The sequence below is a fragment of the Athene noctua genome, chromosome 2, assembly GCF_965140245.1.
Source record: "Athene noctua chromosome 2, bAthNoc1.hap1.1, whole genome shotgun sequence".
Classification (NCBI taxonomy): Eukaryota; Metazoa; Chordata; class Aves; order Strigiformes; family Strigidae; genus Athene; species Athene noctua.
The window spans coordinates 53,202,077-53,219,387 of record NC_134038.1 but is presented as its reverse complement, the minus strand read 5'-3'; the positions used below and the strand labels follow the sequence as shown (position 1 = coordinate 53,219,387).

Genomic DNA, 17,311 nt, shown 5'->3' with positions numbered 1-17,311 from the left:
GGAATCCCCATCCCTGGAGGTGTTTAAGAGTCGGGTCGACATAGTGCTTAGGGATATGGTGTAGTTGGGAACTGTCAGTGCTAGGTTAATGGTTGGACTGGATGATCTTCAAGGTCTTTTCCAACCTAGATGATTCTATGATGAACTTTGTTTTCTGAAGAAAGCTGAAAGGTTCCAGAGGCAGTGGGAGAGGAGGTCAGCACCCTCACAAGCAAAATTTGAAAAAGGCAGATGCAGGCCACAGCCAGGTTTACACCAGGGGTCTACAGAAATTGATTCTTTCAGGATCTTATGGTTTTGACAATCTGTGTAACTCTGTGACAGATGTGGTGTTACACCACATTTCTGAGGACTGGAATCTGGAGCAGTCTGTCCTTCTCCTTTAGCCTCCTTTACTAACTAATTTTGACTGAATGTCAGGAGGTTTTTACAATGCAAGGCCCCAAAATCATGTCTTGTCTAGTCATTCTTGTTTCCTCAGCTGGCTTTCTCCATTTCTGCTGCCATTTGTATAGCAGCATACAGAACATCAGCAATCCCCACAAAACTCATGCTGTAAGACTCAGTATTGCACATTTTCCAAGCGTATAATTTCAGATGGCAGTTTAAATCACTGGGATTAGAGCTGATCTTGTTCATGAAATGATTTGGTAAAGAGAAATTTCAGTAGAGTGAGGTTAGGACCATCTCTGTGCCATTTACAACAGAATTTCCACCTTCTGCACGTCTTCAACAAGTGCCAGGACTTGATGAAAACGACCTTATTTTTCAAGTGGAATAATTCCAAATTTTATCCTCTAGCTGCCAATACCAAGAAGGTCTTCAGCTTGTATCTCTTAAGCACATTTTTAGATGGGCAGGAAATATAGTGTGATTATATGTATGAGCACTGCATAATTACTGAATAAACCTAACAGCAGTTTTTCGCTCTACACTGCCTTTGGGAAACAGTGACTTGATTTTCCTACACTATCAGTCTGAGAAATCATTGTCCTCTCCCCCTCCTCCCAATAGGTATTTTTTGCATTCTTCTCTGACCCAGTCTGCATCTAATCAGAACTTCTATCTCACTTTGCACCAATTCCTAACACATACCAATGATACCACCAGCTTTCTAAGTTCCCTTGGTGTTTTCTAGTTAGTCAGTAAAATACTGTTGTTGAGAATAGCCTGGGAAGTGAATTCGGGGCAGAGAGGATGTGACCAGTCTGTTTCAAATCCTGGACTTAGAGTTTTGAAAAATAAATTGCTAGGAAATTGCCATTTAATTCCTGTGCTTTGTTTTTTAATCATATGATCTTAGAAGGAAATAGAGTTTAGTTTAAACTAAATTGCTGTTACTTTCCAACATTCTTGAGTAAAGTCCCTGAGCTACAATAAAAATAATAAACATAAGCAGCTATTGCTAAACTAAAGTGAAGATTAAAGGTCGGATATGCTGACCTCCTCTTTGTGCCGACAAACTAGCCTGTCTGTGCTTTTTCGTTGTAGCCACCTATTACCCTGTAAAGCCTAAATCACTCTTTGTTATGTTGCAGTATCATTTTTTTAGGGCAGCCCAGTATATGTTTAATCCAAAGAAAGATGCTGCAGTTGCCCAAACCGGGTGTCACTGGGAAGCACGTTAACACATACGGAACATTCATTAAAAGTGGATTAGGTGAAGATCTCATCAAACATACCGATTCCGAGTAAAATAAATGGCTTCTAAGCACAGGAATTGTTAGAGGAATGGGAGATAGGCACCGACTGGTTTGGTTTGCATATTTTAGAGAGCATTTATTGAGCTGGTGTGTGTGAAACTAGGCTTTTTATTGCAGCAGTTCCGCTTAGTTTACTCGAACAGGGGAGTAACCATCGGTAAAAATGTTAGAGGTTATTTGATGATAAAATATGGAGACTTAAAAATATATATATATATATATATATATATATATATATATCCCAGGCATGAAAAGTTAGAAGAACGCTGCTTTAAAATGAAATAATTAAAAAAAAAAAAAAAAAGAAAAAAGAAAAAAAGAAAAAGAAAAATTCAATGAAATGCAGCTTTCACTGTTAGGTTCTAGATTTCTTTCCCCAAACATTAGACGAAATTGCATTGTTTACAAAAATTTATTAATACAAACTTTACACACTTTATATAACAGTTATCAAAGTCCTAGTTATAGATATCATGTGTGTAATAATACTTTGTTTGAGTTCTTTTTATATTCATTTGCACACAAAATAAGTTCTCCAAGACTAACATCTACCTACTATGACTGTATCTCAAATCTGCTCAGATTTTGGTAAGGCTGTTGGCGTTTTTTAAAAAAAAAAAAATAAATAAATAAATAAAAAAGAAGTCATACAAAGGATAATAACCTAGGTGATCACTTCATAATGCTTGCGACTAGCCACTGAACTCTAACTGATAAGGTCATAAATAAAACGTCAAGAGAGCCCTATGTCATTATACCACAGCCGACACAAACACAGCAAACTCTGCCCATTGCCAAAGAACAGAAGTACGACTAAAACGCAAGCCGATGTGTTGCAGCATCGTAGGGCCACTAAATAGCCATCCGTGAACTCGTGGCGATTTACAAGGTGAAGAGAAGGCACGAAAGCTGCAAACTGCGTCCCGCGTCCCTCCGCCCCCCCGGAGCCCGCCCCGACGGCGGGGCGGGCAGGGCAGGCGGTGCCGGCAGCGCGGCCAGCCCGGGGCAAGCAGTGCCGGCAGCGCCTGCCCTCTCTGTCGGGCTCTGCCCACTCCTCTCTCCCCATCCCGGCGGCTCTTCCCAGCCGAGGAAGGAGGTTTCTACCCGCGACTTTTTTTTTTTTTTTTTTTTTTTTTTTTTTTTTTTTCCTTTTGAGGGGGGACCACCCACGGGGGGGTTGCTTTCCGATGTCTTGAATGCGGGGCTCGTTTTGTGTCTTTGGAAAGACTCCTCTAAGGTTTGTGTGGTGAGCTGGAAGGAAGCAGGTACCTACGTGTCCTCCTTCGCCACCTGCCCGGGCGGAGGGAAGGGGCCGGCCCCCGGGCGGAATGTAAGATAGGAGTCCGTACATAGAGAGATGAGGTGAAAATGGTTTATCTCGTTAGAAACCGGACCACAGGTGAACACTACACATTCTTTTATGACAAAAGTTTGTTTTATGAAATAAATTTTACTAAGCAATAAGCCAGAATGTAGAAAAATACATTTTACCTCCAAACTCAATAAACAAGGAACAAAAACTTTCGTAGTAGTGCATAATTCTTTAGTGGTAGCTACAACAGGGGTTCCTAAACTTGTACAATAAGAGCTTGCATAAAACAGAACAAAGGAGTGAGAGAGCGTTCACAATCTTTTTTTTTTTTTTTTTTTTTTTTTTCCCAAAAGAACATAACCCAAAAAAGGTGACTCGGGTTAAACAGAGCTCGGAAAAGTGCGAAGAGAGGATGAGAGGCGGGAGGGTCTACAAGAAAGAAAAAAAAAAAAAAAAAAAAAAAAAAAAGCACACACACACAAAAAAAAAAAAAAAAAAAAAAAAACAACCAGAGAAAAGAGCAACTCCGACCGAAAAATGCAAAGGCGAGAACCCTGCTCATTACACGTGATGAGAAGCATGGACAGCACTGGAGAGTAACACACTGTACTTTGCATCCAGGTCCAGTACCGAGCTGCCCGGGGCAGTTGGGTAGCGGATCCGAGGTGGGATCGCCTCGTCTTCCCTCGACCCTGCGGCACCGGCTCCGGCACTGGCGCCGGTACCGGCCCCGACCCCGGCCCCGGGGCGCGCCGGCGGCCGCCCTCGCTCACTTCCCCGCTCTCTGCAAGCGGGTCCTGTCTCCGCTTTCGCTTTGTTCTGCAACTCTGCCCAGCCAGCCAGAAGAGCAGTGCACGGGGCTTAGTACTTACTATCCTTGCTGCTGGTTCGGGATTTAGGGGTAGGGGTTTGGGGTCTGGCTTTTTTTGGTTTTGTTTTGATTTTTGTTGTTGTTGTTATTATTTTGGTTTGTTTTTTTTTTACTATTTCTCCCTCCAATAGGCAACAAGATGCACAATTTGGATCGAGCTGTTGTTTTCACAAGAGAATTATCTTCTAAGCTCATTGTTTGAGGGGACACTATTTGTACAGGTACAACTGGAATCAAAGAAAACAGGAGGAAAAAAAATCGAAATCTAGAGGAAGGGGGACGCTGCCACTTCAGAGAGGCTAGTGGCAAAGGAGCCTGCCTTGAGACTCACCGGGGGAAGAATCTGCTTCACCAATTCTCCCAAATCATTTTCCTCATAATCCCCTGGGAGCAGGGCATCCTTCTCTATGTACAGTAGCAAATGGTGAAAATTAATGTCTTCGACCCTGTCACGGATAAAAATACTATCCTTTTAATTTCTGTTACAAAAATAGGAGCAATATTCAAAACAATGATTGTCTCTTTTTTTCTATTTATTTTATATAAAAACATAAACAGCTCAGGCGAATTCTTGTTTTGTGCAGGCTTTATATGAAGAATTGTTCTTTAGTATTCGTAGTAGTATTTATATATATATTTATATATTATATATAACTTAATGATTGGTCCACAAAGTAGATCTGTGCGTTTCTCTAGTGCTTTTGTACAAAAGAAAAACAATATTATTATCAAAATATTCATTTAATGGCTTTACTTCATACATAAATACATGTTTAGGTAACACAGGAGCGGTGATTGTTCAGTCAGTTTGGAAATGACTTTTGTTTTTGTTTAGATTTTTTGTTGTTGGGTCTCTCTCTCTCTCTCTCTCTCTTTCTCTCTCTCTCTCTCTCTCTCTCTCTCTTAGGACTTTGTATACACAGGAGTGGCTGGTTACTCATCGCTACAAATACGCTACTCGGCGTCCTTTGTTTTTAACTCTTTGTTTATACCTTTTCCCCAGGACGGCTGCTAAGTATTTCTTGACAGCCATTTGTTTCCGGTAGCGGCTGTAGCTGTCCGTGAAGATGCCGTCTATGTGCCGCTTGGTCAGCGGTTCCGCCTCGTCCCCCAGGCCGCCGCTGGCACCGCTGCAAGCACCGAGAAGCACAGCTGCATCAGGCGGGGCCGCTCCGCCCCCTTCCGCGCCCCTCCGCGCCCCTCCGCGCCGCCCCCTCCCTCCCCCACCCACCCCCGGTCCCGCGCAGCCCCGCCGGCAGCCGCTGCTCCCCGGAGCAACACGTTGCGCGGAAGATGCGCGGGAGACAAAGGCCGCGCCGAAATCCGCTCCCGACGCGGTGCGCGCAAGAGGCGGCGGCGGCGGCGGGAGAGACAATATCTCCCCGTCATGAATTATTCATTGCGGCAGGGAAAGCGGCTCCCCCCGGGGCTTTATTAACAGGTTACCTTCTGCCGAAGGGCGGCGGGGGGCATCGGGCTCGCCCCTGCCCCGCCGGCGGCGGGGAGCCCCGGGGAGCCCCGCCCGGCCCCTGGGGCTGCGGGCCCGTGTCCCCACCCGCTCCAGCCCAGCCCCGGTCACCGCTTCCGACAGACTGCTCCCCCCCGGCAGGCCGGGGAGGCTGCCCAACTTTTAAATCAGCCAGCCGGTTGCAAAAAATGAGAGATATATATAAATATATATCTATACACACATCTATGCATACATATACATATCTATATATATGCCCGAGCGTATTAAACCAATCCAGCCTCCGTGACGGCCTCACGCTGCCCCGGGAGCGGGCTGGGAGCCGCGGCCGGGGCCGGCTGAGGTTTGGGGAGCCGGACTCCCCCAGCCCTGCCGCCGGCGCCACAGATCCCCAGCCCCGGCCGGGGCAGCTTTGTTCCCTTCAGCCGCGGCCTTTTAAGCGCCTCCGCCCCGGCAGCACCAACGCCCACCGCGGAAAAGCAAGAGCAGAAACCCTTACCCGACCCGCTTGGCCATCAGGGAGTGCAGATATTTCCTGGCGGATAACTGGCCCAGGAGTTTCCTGTAGGCTTTGTTGAAGATCCCATCGGCGTGCCTGGGCGGAGGGAAGAGCCCGCGGATGAGCGGCGAGGCCCGGGAGCCGGCTGCGGCGGGGCTGAGGGAGCCCGGGCGGTGGCGGTCACCGTCCCTCCCCGCCGGCGAGCGGAGGGCGGCATCTCCCCGCGTCCCCCGGGGCCCCTCGTCCCCACCCAGACCCCTCCCCGCCGCACTCGCTCGGCTCCGCGCTGGCTGGGCATTTCTGCTCCGTTTGCGGGAGCATCGCTAGCCCTCCCCGGCGCGGGCGGCTCCCCCGCTCCCCCACCCGCGCTGCTGGAGGTAAGGCGGATTTTCCGTTTCTTCTCGGCTTTAAACTGGGCACCGCCACCCGGGCAGCGTGGTCGTTTGTTTGGGTTCGGGATTTACATACACCTTTTTTTTTTTTTTTTGGTTGCTTTTGGCTTGTTGGGTATTATTATTTTTTCCCCCGATCGTCTCGGCTAGACCCGTTTTGCTCCCGGCTCAGAATTCACCCCTGACACCCCGCGAGTTGCGGTCACCTCTTTTCCGGTGGGTAGTACAAGGTGTACATTTCGCCGATCACGGAGGACGGGTTGGCTATACCGAGGGGCTCGTGGTCATAGGCGAAGTCCTGAAGGGTGTTCCCGTCCTCGTCGTAGACTTCATCCTCCAGCCTGGCAACGAGATCACCAAGGGGAAGGAGTCAGCCGGGCTCCGCGGGGCACCGCTCCGCGCCTCCGGCTGCCTTGGTGGCCGCCGCCCCCCGCCGGAGCCGACCCGGGCGCCCCGGGAGCCCCGTCCGTCTGTCCCCATCCCCTCCCTGCGCCCGCCCGCTCCCCATCCCCGCCCTCCGCCTCCTCTGCGGGGCAGGACCACGGGGGAGGGGAACACAACCGCCCTTAGACGTGCTCCGAGAAAAGCCCCAAACACCCCCCCCCCTTCCCCGCCCCGGTCCGAGAAACAGCCCCTCTCCGCCACGGCCACGGCTGGTGCTTCCCGAGCGGAGCGCACGCCCGCCCCGCCGCGCAGGCTGCCGCGCACACACACGCACACGCACACACGCGCGTTCGTGTGCCAGGGGCTGGGCGGGAGCCAAGCGGCCTCCCCGGCGCAGACGGGGCGGTGAACGGCAGCCCCCACCGCCGGGGCCGGGGGCCGCGGCCCGCTCCTCCCCGCCGGGCCGGGGCTGAGGCGGGCGGGGGGAGTGTGAGAGGGCGGGGGGGCGGGGGGGGCTTCGCCTGTTGTTGTTTTTCGTTGAATGGTGCCTCTTGCCCTTTGAGATCTCGCCAGTATTGTTTCCCCCCCACACCCCCCGCTCTCTGCCTGCCGCTCTGCAGTACGATGTAGGTCATTGTACGTTACAGGCAGCTATTTTTGTCTGTGAGCTTTAGCGGAGGTATTAATAATAGATGCCGCTAAAGTGTTTCACTCCTGCTAATTCAGGCGCTTGAATGAAGGCAGCCGGGTTGCTGCCGGCTAATGGCCCCGCAGGCCACCGATCCCGCTGCCCCGCAGCCCCTCTGCCCGGGGAGGGGAAGGAGGCTGCTCTGAGCCAGCCCCGACGGGCTCTCGGTTCGTGCAAGGACACCTCGGAGCCCCCGAAAAGGACACCCCCCTCGGAGAGCCCCTGCGCGCCCGGCATCGCCCCTCCGCTCACAGCTGAGCCGCACGGCGCGGTGACCCCCGCAGGGCACCCCGGAATAGAGCCAAGCGCCCCTGGGGCAGGACAGCAGCACCGAGCCCAAAGCTCCCCCCGAGCCAAGCAAGACAACCGGTCGCCCAAGCAGGCGACAAGCAGGGTGGGACCAGGCTGCCAGCGGCCGTCCCGGACCCGGTAACCGGCGCCCCCGGGCACGGCCCAGCCTGGGAAACTCGCTTGTGCCGAGTCCCCCCGCTCCTGCCCCGAACCCAGCGGGGTCCAAACGCTCCCAGGTGGAAGGGGAGAGCAGCGGCATCGGCCACCGCTGGAGCCCAGCAGACAACTCCGAGCAGACACAGAAAACCCAACAACCTTGTGCCAGCCGCTTTCCCCCTGGAGAAGGGACCCCGCACACAGCCAGGTAAACAGGGGGAGAGGCTGAATCCCCGTCAACTCCAGTGCAGTACACGAACCGCGACAGCTCTCACGCTCGCAGCCAGCGGCGCACCCGTCCCCCCGCCGCGCTCCGGACAGGCGATGCTCGCCCTTCACCCTGGGCGAGCGGAGGGCAACCGAAAGCGGCCGGGGCCCCTTCAGGACTCAGGGCAGGCGGGGGGGAGCTGCTGGGCCCCGTCGAGCTGCGGCCGGGACCTCGGCCCGCTCCCGCCGAGACGCAGCAGAGCGGGTCCACCCCGCTCCCCGGGGACAAGAGGCGGCAGGTTCACCGCGCCGGGATCCCGGGGAGCGGTCCTGGGGAAGGCAGTGCTGCAGCCGGGGGGACCACCCTCCCTGTCTGACCCTCCCGGCGGATCCTATCCCGGGGATAGCCGAAGTGGAGGGGATTTCGTTTGGTGACACATTCCCTTCCACTGTCCTTCCCGGTAAGATGCCCCTGCCCTTTCGCACAGCAGGGGCAGAGGGGGCTTGAAGGGGTCCCGGCGGAGCGCTCGGGCGGGAGGGACCTACCTGAGCGCCGGGTACTGAAGTCCGGCCGCAGGTGAGCAGTAGACGCTGCAGTGCATTATTATGCCATAGACCAGGAGTGCTAGGATCGCTTTGCTACACATTGCCACTCTGCGCGGGAGGGAAAGGAAAGTCGCTGTCAAAAAAAAAAAAAAAAAAAAAAAAAAAAAAAGGAAAAAGGAAAAAACCCCACCCCACGACCCACCAAGCCCCCGGCCGAGCCTTCGGGGGAGGAATGCAGGGCGGCCCCTGGGGGCAAGAGCCCCGAGCAGCTGGGTGCCGGCGCGGAAAGGCGCGGAGAGGCGCGGAGCGGTGCCCAGCACAGAGCGCTGCCGCCGCCGCCCGCCCCGTCGGTTCCCGCCCGCCCGCCCGCCCCGAAAGCGCTGCGGGAAGGCCCGGCGTGTCCTTACCATCAAACTCTAAACACCCGGCACTAAGAGCGTTTGGCTGCGAAACTAAAAGGGCAGGTCTTAAAAAAAGGGGGGAAAAAAAATAGAAGACCCAAAATGGGGCGGGGGGGAAATCGAGCTGTCTCCCAAGTTGCGGCCGAAAGGAGTTAAAACCCTCGTGGCATCGCCTCTCCGATGGCCGAAGGACCCGCAGGATGAAGAAGACGCAAAAAAGGAGCAGTTAGTTGTTTGCTGGTTTTAGGGGAATCCACTCCAAAAAAAGAAAAAGAGACGGGGGGGGGGGGGGGGAAATATGAAGGAAAAAAAGTTTGCAGGTAGCAGCACAGATCTGGAGTGGAGTCCGCGAGGGAAGGGAGAAAGAGGGATGGAGCGAGGTGTCGCCGGGGAAGGGAGCGCAGGGGAAGGGGAAGGAGCGAGCGAGCCCGGGCGGGAGCGGAGGCGGGGAGCCGCGGGCTGGCTGCGTGCGATGCTGTCTTCCCCAGATCTCTCCCCTCACTGAGCGCCTTCAGCCTTCTCCTCTTCTTCTCTTCCTGCTCGGTGGCTCCAAACTTGACCAGCCTTCCGCAGCCTTCCGTCTGATACGCAATTAGCAACAAAATCTTTGCAAACACCCCGCTTCAGCAAGAGCCCTCTTCGTAAACATTTGCCTGCTTGTTACCTTAGAGGACGGGCAATATTGTTTGTTGCCCCCGTGGTGGTGTCCGGATTTTTATTCATGAATCAAATGCCTTTTTTTTTTCCCCCAGTCACGTAATAATCGGGTATCAGAAAAGACGTCACCACCCCAATTCCTCAAGGAACACAGTTCTGTGTCGTCCTCAAAGATGAGCTTATCAGGAGTCATAAAGATTCTCATAAACACCAACTCACCCTCCTCCCCCCCCCCCCAAAAAAAAAAAAAAAAAGGAAAAAACCAAACCCCAACCCAACAACCAAACAGCAACACACAGAAAATACCCCCCCAACCCTAAAAAGATGCTATCCACCGTCAAGTTTTACCTGTCGTGGGAAGGAACCAAGAGGGGCAGGAGGGCGGTTGGGGGTTCGGTGGGGGTCTCCAGACTTGGCGGGCTCCCCCGCGGCTTTGCTCCGCGTCTGTCCGCGGGGCCAGCTCACCCCCGCGGAGCCTCCCGGCGCTGAGCGCGCAGGCGGAGCAGCCCCGGCGCGGAACCCCTACTTCCACAGAGATTTGGGGATAGAGTGCTTCTTTTTTCCCCCAAGCCCCCTTTTTTTCCTTCTTTTTTTTTTTTTTTTTTTTTTTTAGGGATTGTTAGTATTGTTCTCATTACGCAAGGCTCCCCCCGGGGAAACCAGCAGCGCCGTAACCACTCCGTGTGTGCCGCAGCCGCGGGGCGTGGGGGACAGACCCCGCGGCTGCCCTGCGGGGAAGGTCCCACGCGTTGCCACCGCGGTCCGGGGCGGCGGGGGCGGCTTTCCCCCCACTCCCTCGGCTCGACCCTCTCCCCTCCCCGCCTTGTGCAGAGACAGATGTGCGACTCGCAACGCTTGGCAGAGCGGGAGGGGAGAGGATCGCCATGGGGGGGGGGGGGAGCTGGGGGGGGGGTGAGAAGAAAGAAAAGTTGATTTGCCGGAGGGACTGGGAGGGAAATCCCTTCTCTGGGGACTTCCCCGCCGCCGGGATTATTTTCCCCCAAGTGATGCGGCGGGCGGCGAACGCCGGGCGCGGACCACCGGCGGGCTCCCAGCCGCTGAGATTGCGCTCGTCTCCGCTCTCTCCTCCCTCAGCGGCCGAAAATGAGCCCTTTCATTTCCGAGAATTACCCAAAGAAATACCGTCTGCAGAAGCCATTACTGCACATTTTAATTATTGGGATCATAAGCAGAGAGTTCAGGAAGTGGCAATAATATAGTTCTCCTGTTTCCTATTTGAATGGCTTTGGTGTAACAGGCTTCGATGAGTTATTTGAGCCCGAATCGATTTCTCAAAAACAACAACAAAAAACGCACCCTACAATTATATTCGTATTACGGGCTTTTAAGGTTATTTTCCGGAGATAAAGGAAATTTCACGTGAACAAATTATTCCCGTAGAAACGGCGGTGCCCGGGGTAGCGGGGGCGGGGGGGGGGGGGGGGGACACACACGACACACACGGGACCGGGGACGCGGCAGGACGCTGTTATCCCGGTTGACATTCCGTGCCGGGCGCGTAGGACCGGGAAGAGTCCCCGGCAGCAGAAGGGACGGCGCAGGGCGGGTGGCGGAGCCGTTGGCGATGGGGACACCCCGCCGCTCCCGGTTGCCGCGGCCGGCGGCACGATGGACTTCCCCGCCGACGGCCGCTGGCGCGACGCCCGCCGTTCCCCGCGCTCCGCGTCCGCGGAGCGCGGGGAACGGCGGGCGCTGCGCCAGCGCGGATGGTCCGTGAGCGGCGGGCGCCACCGCGCGGGCAGCAGCGCGCCTGCGGCCGCCGCCGAGGAACCGCCGTCGCGGGGGGCTGGGGGTGCCCCGTCCCCCGGCTGAGGAGGGTTCGGGGGACCCCCCCTCGATGTCCCCGTCGGGGTCCCGGGCCCGGCTGTGAAAGCATCTGGCGGGGAGGGGTCTGCCCTCTGCCTTCCCTCGCTGCCGGCACCAGGCTGGTGGGTTTTGGGGTTTTGGGGGGTTTTTTGTTCCCTTTGAGATGACTCTGTGATAGCGGGTGTAAAATGGGCTTTTCTAGAAAGAAGCGCGGCGGGGATTATGCGGAGAACTTCGCTCTGCAGGCTTGAACCACGCACTCAGCCGAAAGAACAGGAAAGAAATCATTCCCTCGTTTCAAAGAGACCAGAATCACGAGCAATACCTTTAAAAGCTGTGGCTGCTCTCACTTTAGAAAAGCTACTTTCAGGTACTTTTTATTTACACCGCCTCATTTCCTCTCTTCCCACTCCCCCTCCACCCTTACGGAAAGCACCAAGATGCCTGAAATACTGGGCATCAGCAGCACTGAGATACAGATTTCCGTAGAAATCCGTGGAATTTCCGTAGACCTGAAGCTCCAGACCCCACGTATCGGCCCGGTGCCACCCCAGCAGTACTTCGCACACGGGACCCATGTCAGGACGGTTTGCAAAAAAATTCAGCTTCTAAGCCCGCATTTAGGGTGAGTGAGTAACTCACACGTGATTCATGCCAATAAAAGTCTCAGCATCGCAGGCTACTTCACGGAAGTGCGTGTGCAACGTGAATATGCATAGGACATGATTGCGGTTTAGGCTGAGAATAAATAAAGGTTTAAATCTGGTCTCCACGTATAAGTAAATTTCTGGATAATTCTGTCATTTCAAGGCTGAGAGGGATTTAAGGTTTCTAATACTTGCCTCTAAGGCAAACTCCTAAGGCAGCATCTGAAGAAAAGTAGGTTTTTTCACTGGCAGAATTTCCTTCATCTTTCTCCTACCAGCTTAAATTAGACCTTTTAATTTACCTGACTATGCTATTTTAAATATCTATTTTATTAACTAGAGCATTAGAATTCTACAGATATTTCTCAGGGAGCTTACATCCTCTGAGCCTTGTTAAGCCTGACTGGGACTAACTGCTCTAAAACCTCCTGCCACAAGTTTAATTCAAAGGAACATATTTCATCATGTACCACAATGGGTATTTTTTACGCTCCTCAGAAAACCCCTTTTTTGCATATTTATGCATATTTTATAAAAAATACCATGAGTAATCTATCAAACTGTCAGGAACTTTATTGGTCCATAAAGCCAGATGGTATCTCAGGCACACTCACTTGTCGGATGTCCAGCCACTATATTCAGATTTTCTCAGCTGCATATTTTAATAGCTGCATATTTTAAAAGGAACCTGAAAGATTGACGGACCTGCAATATGTAATTTTATCATGAAAGGGCAGTTGTTTTTCTGCCAGTGTAGAAAAGGATGAATTCTCCTTTCTCAAAAGCAAACAATCCTGCCAACCCGGCTGTCCCTCTCTTTCTCTCTCACACACATCCCATGGGTTTATAATCTATTTTGCTATCATCTCTCCCCAGGCCTACTTTCTTACTGGGATGGCTTGGGGAACCCATTGCAGACCAGTCTGCCAATGAGTACACGTCTGCATCAGCATTATGAACGTAACACCAGCCTTCATCTTTTCTTGGCTTTCCAGCCTCCTCCTCCCTGAAAGCTAGCTCCTAGGAAGGATGGGCTTGTCAGAAGTGAGATTAACTAGTTCGCTCAGGTGTATTTGGGGTCATCTGATAATGGCTAATTCAGGATTGCCTGGCAGAAGAACAGAAGTTATTAAAGCTCAAGCAGGGGAAGCCAGGACTTGGCAGACATTTCAGCACTTCCAGCTGAGACATGGCACCCGCGGCAGAGGTGGGAAAGCCCTGCTTTCCTCATCGAGGCGAGATTGCAATCAACTCAGGGGTAGAGAGAGGTGAAGCGTTTCATTCAGAGTTGTCTTTCTTTTATTAAACCATCCCCTCTTGTGCTTTCTTTAAGTAAAAGCAGCAGAATGTTTGGGCACACTGTGGAAAGCATACGTATCTGTGTGCTTTCTCATGATTGTCACAGACTGGAGGAGCAAAACTGTAATCCAGACAATTTGTTCACCTGGGGACCTTCTGGGCAGGGGGGACGAACTATGGAGAGCACCAACCGGGGACAGTACAGATTGCAACTCCCTCAAGACATGAGAGATGCAAGCCTTAATTTTATTTCCAAGCAGTTAAAAACATTCTTATGTATACACACTGTGAGGAAAAAGGGTGGGATTTTTTTTCTTTTCTTTTCTGAAGTGAGGAGGCAGGACAGCAGTTCCCAGGGCAGCAGTGTGGGAGCACCAGGAGTGCAGTCATGACACTCTTGCCCCTGCTTGGACCTAATGGTGAGAGACAAGACCAGTGTCTTGTGGGACTGCCCACACAGAAACGCAGTGTTTGACCTTATGTGGTGGGTGTCCTCCTCCCCCTTTTCAGTAAATGAAGCCAGGTGATGACAACACAGAGGCAAAGAGTCATTCCTGTCCAAACACAAAGGCAAGAAAAGCACTTGCACGTTCCAGATTAATGAAAGACCAAACAGTGGACTCAGTTCCACAAGAAGGTACCACCGTACTATGCATGTGACAGATAATGTCCTTGGATGACCAATAGATATGTTTATGATCTCTCAACTTTCACCCAAGTAAATTCATATTCTACAAGAGAAAAAAAAAATTATCCTTGAATGCTTTCTGACAATGGTTCTCTGATCAATGATTTATATATGAAAAGTAAAGAAATAAATTATGAAAGGCAAACAACAACCAAAGAACCCCCACCTTTTGAAGATTTAATAATCCAAGGGCCTACTCTACACTAAAGCCAGCAACCTACAAATTGTCACTAAAGATCTTGCTAGTCTGCAGGGCAGAACAGAAGCCTTTAGCACTGTCAGCAGGTCCAGGTCTATTCCCACTTTCATTTCCATTTTGTCCAGTATTCAGGGGAGGGTAAATCCTTAAGCAGGTTGAATATACATTTTCACAGAACGCTGCCAAGTTACAATGATTTATACTGAACAAATAACAACTACAATATCTTTGTGTTGCAGGTTGCTTTGGATGCAGCTGTAACCCCGTGTGAACGGCAAGTACTGGTTTTGTACCCAAATGTGACAGAATTTTGGGTACACCTTTAGAAACAGGGGGATTGCCATGTGCCCATGTCCAGAAGTTAAAATCCATCTGTAGTTCTGAGGTATTGCTAATGGCATAGCTAAAGTTATTCATAGTTTAGATTTACCAGAAATAGTTGGAACAAATTAATAATGAATTAGAACATTTCTTATCATCGCAGGAGCAAGAGGGAATAAATAGAATCATCCATATTTTCTTATTACAAAACAGTGTGCAGCCTATTACCAAACACTAATTTGGTGTTGCTTCTGCTGGAAAACTGTTGAAGGGTCCCTGGCTCCTGACAGCGCGGCTTAATTCAGTCTGACGGGAGCAAGGCTGCGCAGAAGCAGGCCAGGGTGGGCAGGTGAGGACTGTCCCAACAGGGGTGAGTCCCAGGCTGCCAGAACCGGGTGCCGCTCAATAATTCCAATTACCCACGCTAAAGACAACGGAGACGGGTCACGCAGAGCCCAGTAAATATCAATCACAACTGCATATTGTGATGAGAGAATAACGAAGTCCATCTCATTAAAGAAAAGAGAAAAGACGTTTGGTTGGGCACAGAAGCCTGTCCTCGGTGGCTCGTGCACCCTGCAGTGCAGCATCTGCCTCGTGGAGCTGAAAGTCCAGGCAGGCCACAGCCAAAATTGCCCTGAGCCTGGGAGCCCTTCATGCAGCCTAGCTCCCCTTTTTGTGCACAGTGAGCAATGGGGAGAGCTCCCACAGCCCTTTGCAGCACAGGAGGGCCCCTGCTCAGCCAGATGCATAGCTCCAGAAAGACAAAGGGTGTGGGGTGAGACCAGGGAACTGAGTTTGCTGGCCTCTGTGCCGGGAGCTGACTGGACAGCAGACATTAGGGCCACGAGCCAGACACCAGGGCCAGGATTCACCGCACGCTGTCGTCACTGGACCCACAGAAAGCACTGGAACATTTGCATGGTGGCTGTCCCCAGCGAGGCAGTACGTTGGATTTCTCTGTCAGCAGCCTGTGCCAACAGACACTTCTCTGGCTGTGTGAGACCAGGGGCTATTTTAGCACCGGACTGCCTTTAACTGCCAGTTTCTGGGCTTCCCAGGCTCTGAAATACGCCATAATCAAACAGCATGAAATGAATACCTAACTGCCGACATGACCCACTGGGGGATGCTTAAGGGCCAAAGCCTGTAATTATAAGGCAGCATCACTGTTTTTAAGAATTTTTTTATTCAGTCAACTTCAATAAAGTACTTGGGTCTACTTAGTCCAAAGGGAAATGGGTGATTCTTATGTTTTACATTTAAAGACAGCACAAAGAATTTCTTGTGCGTGGTCTTATGGCCTGATCCATCTCTATCCTCTAATAAAATGTATTTCTGTAACAGTTGAGGCAATTAATCACTTAAACAGAATTGGATTACAATCTCCATTACTTGAAAATCTTTAAAGTCAGACTTGCTGTCTTTCTAAAAGATCCCAAGCTATTGAGCCATGCTTTGCCCTGCTTTATGCAAAGGTCAGACTGGGTATTCGTAATGGCCTCTTGTAATGTCAAAAATCGGTCTCTGACCCTTGTGATGCCACAGGAAAGACTCACTGATTTCAGACAGAACTGCACTAGATTTATTGACCTTTCTCATTAGGAATGAAAATTGTCTGCAGAAACTCCTATGTGATTTCATAACTACAGGTACATGTCTATTGAGCTCATTATGTAAATGCTGCTGCCTTTGGTCCTCTTTGAATTTCATAGGAGTTTACAGAGCTCAACACAACCAGAAGTTGCTAGGACATTGCAAGACTGAACCTTCTCTTTTGACCCCCAAATCTGTATTGAATCTCCAGAGATAACTGGATTTGTCAACAGTAACAACAAAATAATGAACTATGATACTCTGTAGATATGTTTAAACTCCTGAAACTTTAATATGATATTTTTCACTGTAGTAGAATTCCCTTCCCTAGGACTTTCTTACTACCAAGTGCAAGTATATTATTGACTTTCCATATGCGTTTTCAAAAAAAAAAAGTAGTTAATTGCATATAATAATTGCATATAATTCAGGGTGATTCTGTGACATATTTTACAGCAAACCCAATTTTCTTCTAAGTCTCAGCAACACTTGAGATTGTTCTAAAATGTATATATTGTTCTTGTTTTCATTATCTGAAATGAATGTTCTAACATTGGATAAGGAACTTTAGTTAGCTTCTCTGATTTAAAATTTGAGGGTGACAAGAATTTGCTCTGAAATACAATAGACAAGAAGTATGAGCAAGGAATTATAGGAATAACACTATCTTATTATCTAATGCTAATAATTAAAGGTGGTTTGGATTTGGGGGTTTGGTTTGGTTGGGTTTTTTTTAAAATTAGGACTCCAGGGGGAGATACTTTTGTAAGTTTCACTTACCTCTCTGGGATAAAAAAATAATTTAATCACATTCAAAAGAAAGCCATTGTCAAGAACATTATTTTTTCAAACTGCTCTTCTAGGTAAAGTAAATAACTCTGTTCTGAATATATCTCCTGACCTTATCTCCTCAGATCAGTTCTGCCGGTTCTGTTTTGAGCCAGGGATTGCTTCTGATGTACAATTCATTTTCATATATTCGCTGTTTCTTTCCTCCCATTCCTAATGTAGAATATTTTTATGTAGTTATCCCAGAGCCTGAAATACAAGGTAAATATTGGAATATGGGTATAAAGTTCTATTTATGAAAGAGGCAAATATTTGTTCAGTACTGAGAAAATCATGCTAAAGACCCCACATCAGATTTAGGAAAAAACTT

The 17,311-nt window shown here is 50.6% G+C and overlaps 1 protein-coding gene and 1 long non-coding RNA gene across 4 annotated transcripts; one reads left to right on the top strand and one right to left on the bottom strand.

The window, feature by feature from the left end:
* Window positions 1–3,526: 3,526 nt before the first annotated feature.
* Window positions 3,527–10,133, bottom strand: ADCYAP1 (adenylate cyclase activating polypeptide 1). 3 transcript variants are annotated; one of them, XM_074899125.1, is made up of 5 exons: window positions 9,924–10,133; window positions 8,518–8,625; window positions 6,452–6,586; window positions 5,854–5,949; window positions 3,527–5,016 (listed from the first exon to the last, which is right to left on the bottom strand). In XM_074899125.1, the coding sequence occupies exons 2-5, from the start codon at window positions 8,616–8,618 to the stop codon at window positions 4,830–4,832; spliced, it is 519 nt and encodes a 172-aa protein (XP_074755226.1). In that variant the 5' UTR covers window positions 8,619–8,625; window positions 9,924–10,133; the 3' UTR covers window positions 3,527–4,829. The 3 variants fall into 3 exon arrangements, with proteins under 3 accessions (XP_074755226.1, XP_074755224.1, XP_074755225.1); XM_074899123.1 differs by lacking the exon at window positions 9,924–10,133 and adding an exon at window positions 9,583–9,736; XM_074899124.1 differs by lacking the exon at window positions 9,924–10,133 and adding an exon at window positions 8,925–9,692.
* Window positions 6,152–15,776, top strand: LOC141957514 (uncharacterized). The gene is made up of 3 exons (XR_012633122.1): window positions 6,152–6,230; window positions 11,605–11,772; window positions 14,475–15,776. It is a non-coding gene; the product is annotated as an uncharacterized LOC141957514 (long non-coding RNA).
* Window positions 15,777–17,311: the final 1,535 nt, after the last annotated feature.